Source organism: Sorex araneus, chromosome 8, assembly GCF_027595985.1.
Source record: "Sorex araneus isolate mSorAra2 chromosome 8, mSorAra2.pri, whole genome shotgun sequence".
Taxonomy (NCBI): domain Eukaryota; kingdom Metazoa; phylum Chordata; class Mammalia; order Eulipotyphla; family Soricidae; genus Sorex; species Sorex araneus.
Window position 1 is genome coordinate 41765944 of NC_073309.1, and position 12146 is coordinate 41778089.

Consider the following 12146-nt stretch of genomic DNA (forward strand, 5'->3'; position numbering starts at 1 on the left):
GAGATGGGATTGGGGAGGGTGGGAGGGACACTGGGTTTACGGGTGGTGGAGAATGGGCACTGGTGAAGGGATGGGTTCCAAACTTTGTATGAGGGAAGTATAAGCACAAAAGTGTATAAATCTGTAACTGTACCCTCACGGTGATTCTCTAATTAAAAATAAATAAATTAAAAAAAAAAAAAAGATGCAAGAAAAGAAAAAAAAAAAAAAAGAAACGGGGGGACTCCAGAGCTGCCAGGTTGGGCAGAGGGGGAGTGGGGGGCACCGGGGGGTGCTGAAGACCCTGTGGGGGCAGGGGCTCCTGATGTCTCTGCTCACCACCCAGGGACACAAGACAAAACTGTCCCCAGTGGAGTGGGGCCAGGAGTCGCCCTGCCCTTCCACACCCACAGCCAGCTCCATCCTTGACTGCACCCCCCCAGTGCCTGGTGCCAGCCCACCTCCAGCAGGATCCTGGGCCCCCAGCACCCCAGGGCCACCCTGGAGGCAGCTGCCACAGTGGTTGCGGGTCTCTGGGGCTTCTGGGTGGGCCATGCCACTCGGCAGGGCCCGAATCTCACCAGTGGGCGTCCGTTGTGTCTCCTTCCTCGGGGGCTTAGGGTGTCCAGTGAGGTCACTCCTGAGGGTCCTGTCACTAGGAGAAAGGCGACACCTGCTTAATGCCATTCTCCCTGATGAGGGGGGTGGTCACAGTCCCTGGTGCCGAGAGGGGTGGGACCCTCCAGCCTTCCTGAGCACTGGCTCCACCAGGTGAGTCACAGCTAACCGCTCCTCTGTCTCATCTCCCTGCAGAGCCTTTGTGGCATGTGCCCGCCCAGGCCCGGCTCACCGCCATGGCTGGAAGCTGTGGGAGCAAGCACACCTCCCGGCAGGACACAGCAGGCAAAGACTCTCCCAACAGGCATTCCAGAGTGAGTCTGGGCGCCCCCTGCGCCTGGGTGTGGGCATCCCCACATTCCAGAGTGCGTCTGGGCCCCGCCCCCTGTGCCTGGGTGTGGGCATCCCCCACGTTCCAGAGTGAGTCTGGGCGCCCCCTGCCCCACCCTGTCTCTTGGATGTGGGCATCGCCCACCTCTGCCGGCCCCGCCCGCCCGTGCAGCCTTCCTTCACCAGCCTCGTCTTTCCTCGTTGTTCCATCAGTCTTGGTGGTGACGTCTCCTTGAGCTGCTGGTAACAAAACTACCACAGCTGATGGTGGAGAGACGGCAGGATGTTTCTGCCCATTTTGGAGACTGGGAAGTTGAGGGTAAAGGTGTGGGCAGGCCCAGCATCTGGTGAGGGCCCCTTCCGGTTTGCACGCGGTCACCACCTTCTCACCTCCTGAGCTCCGGGAGTCAGAGAGCTCTCTGGGGGCTGGAGCAATAGCACAGCGGGTAGGGCATTTGCCTTGAACGCAGCCGACCTGGGTTTGTTTCCCAGCATCCCATATGGTTCCCCGAGCACCACCAAGAGTGATTCTTGAGTGCATGAGCCAGAAGTAACCCCTGTGCATCGCCATGTGTGACCCAAAAAGCAAAAAAAAAAAAAATTGCTCTGCAGAGCCCTAAACACGATCAGGCCATCAGAGCCATCTTTCTGGAGCTGGTTACGCCCAGGCCCTGCCATCTAATGTGACAGCACAAGAATTGTGGGGGCAGCAAACACTGCACTACACTAGCCTGACATTCCCCAGGTCCCAGTGACCTCACACAGTGCCCATGCGCCCTCCTCTGACAGCAGCTGGTGTCTGGTGAGGACTTCCTGTCTCCTGTGGCTTCACTGCCCCTCGCGGCTCGGCTGCCAGCATGAATGCTGGGAAATGGCCTCCTGCATGCTTGGCAGTCTCTCCTCGGCCACCCACCGGTGGGTGTCGCATGGCCCTTACGCCAACGCCCAGCTCTGAGGCCATGGTGCGACAGGGTCAGACGCAGCCCTGCTTCCGTGAGGGCCACCACAGGGCGGGCCCACCATGACGGGATGACGCCAATGACTGATCCCTGCTGTGAAGGGAAACCAAAGCCCAGCCTAGTGGGGGTAGTGGGAGGGGGTGTCTGTTGAGGACCAGGCAGACAGGGAAGGCCACTTGGGAGGCTTGAGGGGAGGGCACCAAGGGCAGGAGTGCCAGCAAGTGTCCCAAGCAAGCGTGGTGAGAGATCCAAGGCCTGAGTGGGCCTGAGGCTCAGCCCCGGGCGGGGAGACTGGAGCAGGGGCGTAATCTGACGCAGGGGGTTCACAGCCCCTCTCCAGCTGCCTCGGAGCATGCACGGGTCCCAGGGAGGAGGAGCTGTGCTGGGCAGCACCCGGGCAGTGCCATGGAGCCAGAAGTGCCAGGGTCTGTTCTGACGATGCTGCATCACTGATTGGCCACGGGCAAGAGGAGGGTCTAGGGCAACTAGTCGGACAGCATGGAGGCAGCAGGCAAGGGCCAGGCTCATGACGGGGTCCACAGGCTGCACTCACAATCTCTGGTGCCCCTCTGAGAGACGGGGCGGGTGTCAGCCCCATGTCACAGATGTGCACACGGCAGGGTTGGTGACCGGCCAGTGGGGCTGGAGCTGCCAGCTGACCACTGGGTTCCGCCACAGGGGGGCAGGGGAGCTGGCCCCACCCGGAGCCCAGGGCTGAAACACTCATCTCGCCCTCCAGGGAGAGCCTCAATACTCCAGTCACTCCAGCAGCAACACTCTGTCCAGCAACGCGTCCAGCAGCCACAGTGACGACCGCTGGTTCGACCCCCTGGACCCCCTGGAGCCCGAGCAGGACCCCCTGTCCAAGGGCGGCTCCAGCGACAGCGGCATTGACACCTCCCTCTACACCTCCAGCCCCAGCTGCGTGTCCCTGGCCAAGGTGCCTCGGCCCACCAAGCCCCACAAGCCCCCCGGAAATCTGGGGCTGTGTGGGGGCGGGCGAGAGGCGGTGGTGCGGCCCCATCACGCGGACCGGCGCCGAGAGGTCTCCCCGGCCCCCGCCATCGCCAGTCAGAGCAAAGGCCACCGAGCAAAGCTCTACTCGGGCACCAGCACGCCGACCGGCCTGGCAGGGGGCAGCCGCGACCCCCCAAGGCAGCCCAGGTAAGACCCTGCACGGCTCTTGGGGTGGGGGATTCCCAACCCCCTTGCACTTCCCCCACAGTCATCCTGGCAGAGGGTTCCCCTCCCCAAAAAATGTGCCCATGGGGGGGATGGGCTGCTGACATGCTCACTTGCAGAGGGGAGAGAGGGGGCTCATCATCCCCACCGCCCTGTTCCCCATCCATCAGCCTTCAAGGTACCTCGGGCCTGGTTCACCCTGCCCTTCTCTCTCTCCTGCTCTCCCCGCCAAGACCAGTGGCCCGTTTTTAAGCTCTCAGGAGTGAGTTTGGACCCAGGTTGAGGCCTCGCGCACAGGGCAAGCCCCCTATAGCAGGAGGGGTAGACAAGAAATCTGGGGGGCCCGGGAGTGCCATCTTGGCTGAGCCCCACAGAGGCATGAAGCGGGGTAGAAGAGCTCACGGGCTGGGCTGGCCCACATCAGCTCCTCAGACCCCCTCCTGGAGAAACAGGCTGGGGGCCGGGGCGCATCTCCCTCCCGGGTCTTCTCTCTCTCCTCTCACCCACCCCCAGAGGGCCCAGACAGGCCACACCCGCCCTGCCCTCTGGCCTCACCCAGCAGAGTTTTCTCTGCTACCTCAGGCCCTGGTCCCAGGCAGAGGCTCAGACCCCCTGGACCTCTCCCAACCACCCACCCCATCCGCGTAGAATCCTTTTTGCTCCACATGGCTCCAAATCTCTCATGACCACGCAGTGGATGGGGGTTCACTGACAGACTCAGACCCCCACGGCAGGTTTGCAGGTGCCCCAGAGGGGGAGAAAGAAGAGGCGCCCTGTGAGTCCGGCCCGGCCTGTGTCACTCTGCCACCCTCCCTTTCCTGACAGCCCCTTCACTCGCCACTCGTCCCACCCCCATCAACCAAGGGAGGCCCAGGAGTGTCGGCTCAGCACTGGCGGGGGCACCCACCCCAGGCGCCCGGGACTCCGTTCCCCTCTGGGGACCCACAGGCCTGGAAAGGCAGCTGCGCCAGGAGGAGACAGGGCTGAGGCGGGGGGTGGGGGGGTCTAAAATTACCCGGTGTCTGAGAGAAGGATCTGGTGAACCCAGAAATGAAGGGAATAAAATGGGAGAGGAGCCGGTTCGAAAGAGGGCCTGCGCCGAGCTTTAATTTGCATGCAGACAATTGATGCTAATTGCAAATCATTCTTATCTACTCATTAAAGCCGCTTCCTGAAGTTTTCTCCTAGGCAACCAAGCTCTAGTGTGGAACCGCACTTCCCAAAATGGGGTGCTCACAGGCGATTTGGGTGGTGCCGGGAGGAAAGTATTTCCTTTTAAATGGATATATGTTTACTTTAATGAGTATCGGGAAGAGTGTTGCCAGCCATCCCCTGGTTCTACTGACAGCGCCTTGACAAGTTAAGGGAAATTCAATGAGTTGATTTACAGCAATGTATTGGAAGCTGAGAGGGGCGAGACCTGAGTGGGGGTGCATGCCTGCCCCTCAGCCAAGGCTGTCTGCCCTGGACTGAGGCCAGAACCTCTCTGGGCCTCAGTTTCCTCATCTGTGAAAGGGGGTGTGTGTAGAAAGGTCCTGCCCACCTCAGATAAAAATCTGAGTTTGGGCTGGAGTGATAGTACACGCATAGGGCCTTTGCCTTGCATGTGGCCGACCCGAGTTCAGCCCGCCACATCTGTATATTCCCCACGAGCACCACTAGGAGTAATTCTTGAGTGCAGAGCCAGGAGTAACCCCTGAGCATAGCTGGGTATGACCCCAAAACCAAAAAAAAAAAAAACATAAAAATCTGAGTTCATGGGGGCCGGAGTGATAGCACAGTGGGTAGGGTGTTTGCCTTGCATGCGGCCAACCCGGGTTCGATCCCCGGCATCCCATATGGTCCCCCAGGTACTGCCAGGAGTAATTCCTGAGTGCAAAGCCAGGAGTAACCCCTGAGCATCACTGGGTGTGACCCAAAAAGCAAAAAAAAAAAATCTGAGTTCATTTTAAAACTCAATTGTCAAAACAGTTCGCAACCAGGCAGTGTCCATCTACCACAGGAGAAGTGTTCCCAAAAGTTGCACAGAGTCCCTGCAGGCAGGGAGAGGCAAGAGATGGGGAGGCAGGGTTCAGGCAAGGCCGCTTCCCCCACTCCCCAAAGCATCTGGGCAGGTCTGGCGCATGCACTTGCCCTGGGGGAATGGGAAGGATGACTTGTCTGGGGCTGACCAAGAGGTTCCCCCCAGACCAATCTGGACCATAGCCGGGGGGGGGGGGGGTGAGTTTCAGATCTTCTGAAGGCCGAGGCGACGCTCAGGTGGGGGTGCCTAGCCTGCCCGCCTCCTTGTTAGGCCGGTGTTTCCCACCTCACAGAATTGAGTGACCCATTGTACACATTCTTAGAGCAGTGCCCAGCAGTGGACACCTTCTCCATACCTGGGAGGGTCATTTGACCTAGAGGGAAGGTGATAAACAGAATGAGGCTGCTTTAGACTGACCAGCTAGGACGTTGGAGCTTGTCACAGTACCGGGGACAGCGAGGACAGCGTGAGACTGGGTGCAGTGGGGGAGACAGATCTCTCCTCGGTAGTGATAGCCCAGCCGGTCAGGGAAGGAAGAAGGAAGCACCCAGAAAGTGGAGCCCAGTGGCTGGAGTGATAGTACAGTGGGTGGGGGGTTTGCCACGCACACGGCTGACCAGGGTTTGATCACTGGCACCCTGTAGGGGCCCCTAAGCTCCTCTAAAAATGGCCCCTGAGCACAGAGCCAAGAGTACGCACTACTGTGATGCCCCGCCCCCAAAAAAAAATAAAGAAGAAAGGCCGGCTAGAGTGATAATACAGTGAGTAGGGTGCTTGCCTTTCATGCAATCCCCAGCATCCCATATGGTGCCCTAAGGCCCACCAGGGGTGATTCCTGAGTGCAGAGCCAGGAGTAACCCTTGAGCATCACCAGGTGTGACCCAAACAACCCCCCCTCCCAAAAAAAAAAAGGAAGGAGGGAAGAAAGAGACAAAAGGAAGGAAGGAAACTACCTAACTGGGGGTGCAGCAGGCCTGACCCGGTTTGGAAGAAGCTTCCTTTCCTGGAGAAAAGCAGCCAGTACCCCAGAACTCACAGTCAGCCCCACCCAGCCACCCTCCGTCTCCCCTGTCCCCTCTCCATGGACGCAGGGACCCCAGGGCGTAGAGGCCAGTGAGCTGAATGGAAGGCCTGTGCCTCCGAGCCTGTGGGCAGGCCTGGGTGTGTGAGCGGCACCGCCCTTGGCTCTGCCTCCCTGGCCCGTGTGGGAAGCGCCCATGTTCTCTCAGCCGCCTGCTGGGCGCCGGGTGCAGGCCAGACCCCCCGGCACGACAGGAACGGCAGCAGCAGTGAATGGATGGCGCTGGGAGAAGCCTGCTGCAGAGCACCCCTGGACTGGGGCTGGGGGCGCCCTGACCCCGCTCGCCTGGGTTTGGGGATCGCTTCCCTGAGGAGTCACGAGACGGAGGAGGAAAGGGAGGAGCAGGTGAAGTGGTTTGGGGGGGCTGACCCAGGCTTGATCTGGGATGTGGCGATGTGGGTGTCGGAGAGTTCGTGCAAGCGTGTGTGTATCGTGCCTGTCACCATCCACGGGATTGCACAGGTGGGGGCGGTTTTCCCTCTTGTGTTTGGGTTTGTTTGTTGTTGTTTTAACTGTTCTTGGAGGTGACACTGGGTTACAGGGCTGTGAGTGTTTTTAGGGGTACAGGGTTCTCACCCCAGCTCCCCATGTCCGTGCCCCCCAGTCCTGTGGTCAGTCTAGGGATTTGGTTCGACTGGCCTGCGCCCGCAGAGTGGTGCCCAACCCCACACCAGCGTGAGCTCATCCCAGGTCTCTGCTGCCAGCTCCTGGCTTGTTTTCTGGGGCCACACCCGGCAGTGCTCAGGACTTTCTCCTGGCTCTGCCCTCGGGGATCACTCCTGATGAGATCAGGGGGAACTTACGTGATGCGGGGGATCAAGTCCGGGTCAGCCTCCTGCAAGGCCGGCACCCTCCCCTCTGTGCTTTGCTTCGCCTCCTCCTCCTGGCTTATATCACACATTCTACCTGACCTGACGCTCACTTGGATGTAGGGATGGGGAGGGAGGCCCACCAGACTGCCCCCCCCACCAAAGATGCCAGTCGAGGGTCTCTAGGTGACCCCCAGTTCTTTCTCATACGGCTGCAGATCAGGGTCCCCCCAGCTTCCAGTGATTTGCCGGGATGGCTCACAGAGCTGCAGGGAACAGCTCTGTGTTTGGCCAGGTGACTGGCCAGGCGGAAAGGGAGCACTGTGGGAAGGGCCAAGTACTGGACCCTCAAGTGCATGCCCCTCGCCTGCACCTGCACGTGCTCAGCACCCAGAAGTTCCCAAACCCCACACTGGATCCATCTGTAGCTCTACTTCCAGCCCCATCTCCTTTCTCGGGAAAGTGGGGGGAGGGCGGAAGAGCTGGCTCTGATCACAGCCTCTGGGTCTCTCCAGTAGCAGCCGTGGGCCAGGAAACAGGGCAGATTATCAGGTCAAAAGATGCACTTCAGGCCAGGAAGATAACTCAGGGCTGGAGCGCGTGTGTGGATGGGAGGCCCCTGGCACGACAGGATCCCCTCAACTTGCCTGTCAGTAACCCCCATCCCCAAAGAAATGCCCCGTTTTGTTTAATGGTGGGGGGGCGGGGGTTAAGTGCTTCTGGTGCTCTTTTCTCAGGGAGGAGGTCAGGGTGCAGGTGCCTAATAGACGTTTTTCAGTTATCTCACAGGGATATTCAACTTACTTTGGGTTGTTTTTTTTTTTTTGGTTTTTGTTTGTTTGTTTTTTGGGTCACACCCAGTGATGCTCAGGAGTCACTCCTGGCTCTACACTCAGGAATTACTCCTGGCAGTGCTCGGGAGACCATATGGGATGCTGGGAATCGAACCCGGGTCTGCCGAATGCAAGGCAAACGCCCCTCCTGCTGTACTATCACTCCAGCCCCGATATTCAGCTTATTTTGAACAGGACCAGGAAAGATGAGGTGTGGCATTGTGGGGGTTGGGGGCATGGGGAAAGCATGTACAAAGACCCTGATGTAGAGCAAAGGACGTGTCAGGTCACTGGATACTGGCCCCTGGGCTCAGGAGAAATTGGAGTGGAGGCAGGGCCTGAGGGGAGGTCTGGGAAGTCAGATCCATGGGAGTCCCTGTCAGCAACCTGACCGTTGGATGTGATGGACAGCAGAAAGCTTTCCAACATAAGGATCCTGCAGGCGGCTTGATTCGTTTGGCGGAAGGGGGGCTTGTGGGGGACTCTGAGCTCAGGGATCACTCCTGGCCAGGCTGTGGGGCCCGTATGAGGTGCTGGGGATTGAACCAGGGTCGGCCATGTGCAAAACAAGTACCTTCCCTGCTGTGCTCTTTCTCCAGCCCCAGGCTAGACTGGAGTGAGGGCTGGGGATGGTGCTGTGGGGAGGCGGCCGTGACCAGGCCGCTGAGAAACCAGCAGCTGTGGGGCCTTCCCAGACCTTCGTGCCAGGCACTGTTCTCAGCGCAGCAGGGAGCAACAGCTTCCGCCCTGGTGCAGCCCCGCTGTCCTGGAAAGAGACAGACAGACAGACAGCAACTATACAGCCATGACAGATGCGCCCGGTGATAGAAAGAAAAACCTGAGAAGGGTGGAGATCAGGGAAGGCCTCTTAGAGGAGGTGGTTGTTTTGGAGGAAGCCAGGGAGTGATCTGTGCAGAGGAAACAGCACATGGCCAGGCCCGAAGCAGACCCGTTGCAGTGCCCTGGACAGGGCCGGTCCCCATGGGGCACAGCGGGGCAGGTGGAAGGCAGCTGTGCGTGGTGGGGAGAGGCCCAGCAGGTCGCTGCAGGGCTCCTCTGTGGGGCGGGCGTGGGGGCCATATGGGGATCAGGAGAGGAGCAGGGGTGGAGCCCAGGAGGAGGACGAGCCCAGCCCTGCCCCGGCGGGTCCCTTCCACCCCCCCCCCCCGCACTGCGGCCTGTAGCAGCTTGTGACTCCCCAGCACCCCCCACCGCCCCAGACGTTCGTCATGGGCGCCCAGTGCCAGGCGCCCGCAGTGGGCCGAGATCCCAGGCCTGCTGCCACCAGGCACCCCCGGGGCTGCCCCTCCCCTCAGGAGCATCCAGGCTTTCCAGAACAATTTGTCAGAGCTTAGGGCTCCGGCGCCACGTGCAGCCCCACGCCCCAGGCGTTCCCACAGAGGCAGGAAGCATGTGACCTGGCCCCTGGCCCCACACACCTGTCTAGGGGGCACAGCCCCGGAAGGTAACGTGAGGGCCCTGGGCGAGCGGATAGGCTGGGGTGACCACGTGCTGGGCCTCCTGGGAGACGCACGGTCAGCCCCCCACAGTCCAGGGAGGAAGCACAGGGGGCGCGGCCAAGGTGGGTGTGTCTGGTGGGTTGGAGAGCAGCTTCTCGGGGGTAGTGGGGAGCAGGCAGCTGCATGCCCCCCCCAGCCCCCCTGCATGAGGTGGACCCAAGTCCTAAGGGGTTCTACCTGTTTCTACGCTGGGAGTCAGGAGCCACGGCAAGGACAGGGGTGTGGAGGATGGTGGCAGGGACTGAAGACCCACAGGGCCGTGGGTGGAAGGTGGCCCGTGACTGACTCAGCCTGTGCCAGGCCACAGGAGGCAGCGAGGAACCCACCAGGGTGAACAAGCGCGTCCCCGGGTCTAGGTTCTGCCTGTGACCTGAGCCCCCTCCCACCTGCCCACTGCAGCCTGGCCTGGGGTTGCAGCAGGATCTAGGGTGCAGTCCCAGGTGCATGCCTGGTCCAGTCCCAACTGCTGCGAGGTGTCCTCTGACCTGGCATGTCCTCCCACGACTGTCATCTCAGCATGGACAGGCGCCCTCTCTCCAGCTGAACCTGGCTGTACCCCTACCGGCGTCATCACTTGGGATTTCACTTCCTCTTTCGGGGCCTCAGTTTCGCCACTTGAAAGAGGAGCCCAGTAGCTCCTGCCTGTGAGCAAAGGCCTTTGAGATTGTTGCCAGGGGCAGAAGTGCAGTTCCCTGTGTGGATTGCCCTGCACCCTCAGAACCAGAACTCGCCCAAATGAGCAGTTGTGATGCCACCCTGTGGCCAGGTCACAGACCCTCCACGCTGACCAAGAACCTCTGAGGGTCCCCCCAGAGCTGTCAGGTTGGGCCCCCGCCCGTATCCCACACAACAAGCCCCTTTCTAACCCTAGCTCAGGGAGCCTGTGATCGGGGGGCGGGGCTTGACATGGCCTGACACGGCCTCCTCTCAAGGGAGGAAACTGAGGGAGGCTCACTGAGGAGGGGAGGGGTTGAGGTTACGGTGTGGAAGATCCGGGTTCTGACCTCGTCCATCTGCCCTGGGCTGCTGCCCACATCACTAATGAATGCAGAGTCCAGGAGGGCCCGTCACACGGGGGTGTCCTGAGCGAAAGGACAAGGTGTTTGCTCCACGGGTGGCGGGGAAGTAGCAACTAGGAACTCAGCCCTGCACGGCTCATGGCAGGGAGTTCTGGGGCATCCCCTGTCTGCACCATATTCAGGGCGTGTCACAGCCACTTTGATTGCATTTGATTTTTTATTTTGTTTGGGGGCCACACCCAGCACTGCTCAGACTTGTTCCTAGCTCTGCGCTCAGTGGTCACTCATGGTGGGGCCCGTGGAACCATATGTTGGGGTTCGAACCCAGTGCTGGGGATCGAACCCAGGCAGGCCACATGCAAGGCAAGTGCCCTACTCGCTGTGCTATCTCTCTGGTTCCCGATTTTTTTTTAACTACTTTTTATATCAGACATTCCTATCAGTGGAATTTAACACTAGCTTTATTCCCCTGAAATATGGCAACTTTTCCCCAGTATAGCAGCGTTTTCCTCTGCCCCTTTGTGTTATTTTTATCTCATCGCTGTCATGTCCATATGTGTTAGAAACCTACCAGTTCTGGGGTGGAGCGATAGTACAGCGGGTAGGGAGTTTGCCTTGTACACCACCAACTCGGGTTCGATCCCAGATGGTCCTCTGAGCCAGCCACACCCAAACCGTCAGTGCAGTCATCTGTCTGGTGGAAAGTTCCAGGCAATGCTCAGGGGTTACTCTTGGCTCTGCACTCAGGAATCACTCCTGGCGGTGCTCCGGGGACCCTATGGGATGCTGGGGATCGAACCCGCATGCAAGGCAAATGCCCTTTCCCCTGTACTATCCCTCAGACCCCTGTCTCTAAGCTTTATCTGTCCCTTTCTGACCGATCTGAGACTCACTGCACGGGTCGGTGTGTGACCCGCGGCTCTGCTGTAGCGTCCTGCTGGGCAGTGGGATAGAGGAACCCCTAAGCAACATGCCAGAGTCCCTCCGTTCCCCCCAGAGTGCGAGTGTTGTGTGTGCAACATTCCTTGGTATTTGCCGATGCAGTCCACCCCCCCGCTCCGTTGCCACAGTGCTGAAGTGGCTTCTGTTACCTTTGTGCTTGCCAGGAAGGGACTCTGCCCGCCCCCCAGTGTGGCCTTTGTCAGAGCCCTGCCCTGCAACGCTGGAAAAATTAACCTCCAAAGGGATTTGCTGCTTCTGCTCTCAAGGGCGCTCATTTTCTCATTGAATACCTCTTACTGAAGTGGAATTGGAATTTTATTAAACGTTTTGAAAACTGATATGCCTCGGGGGTCAGCCCAGGTTGAGAGCTTGGTTCATCACAGCTCTCCACAAGAATCCAGCGCTGGAGCTCCAGTGTTTCTCTTTGGGATTTTGGTTTGGGGGGATGGAGGGGCAGGGCACACCCGGCTGTACTCAGGGCTTACTCTTGGCCCTGTGCTCAGGGATCACTCCTGGAAGGGCTATGGGGACCCTACGGGGTGCTGGGGACCAACCCAGGTCAGCTACGTGGAAAGCAAGTGTCCTCCCCATTGTACTATTACTCCGGCCCCCAGGTTTTTGTTTTTTTACAGTATTGGGAATGGGATTCTGGGCCTCACGCCTGGAAGGCAAGTACTTGCCCACTGAACATGTGTTTCACACAGTAAAAGGTTAAGACGGAAACAGCAGACTGCAAACCCTCGTTTCCTCTAGCGCCCACCCCGCCTGCACTCTGCAAGGTTATGCCCAGAGTCAGGGCCTGCTGGGTGAGGGGTTCACCTTTCCTGGGGACTTTCCAGGGACCCCTCCCA

General features: G+C 59.5%; 1 protein-coding gene across 3 annotated transcripts in view; it reads left to right on the forward strand.

Moving 5' to 3' along the window:
* Window positions 1–12146, forward strand: part of SIPA1L3 (signal induced proliferation associated 1 like 3) — a 186719-nt gene that overhangs the window by 152979 nt on the left and 21594 nt on the right. For all 3 annotated transcript variants that reach the window (XM_055145449.1, XM_055145450.1, XM_055145448.1), the window contains 2 exons: window positions 793–911; window positions 2626–3050. In XM_055145449.1, coding sequence (XP_055001424.1) covers window positions 793–911; window positions 2626–3050 — 544 coding nt within the window. The remainder of the gene's footprint in view (window positions 1–792; window positions 912–2625; window positions 3051–12146) is intronic.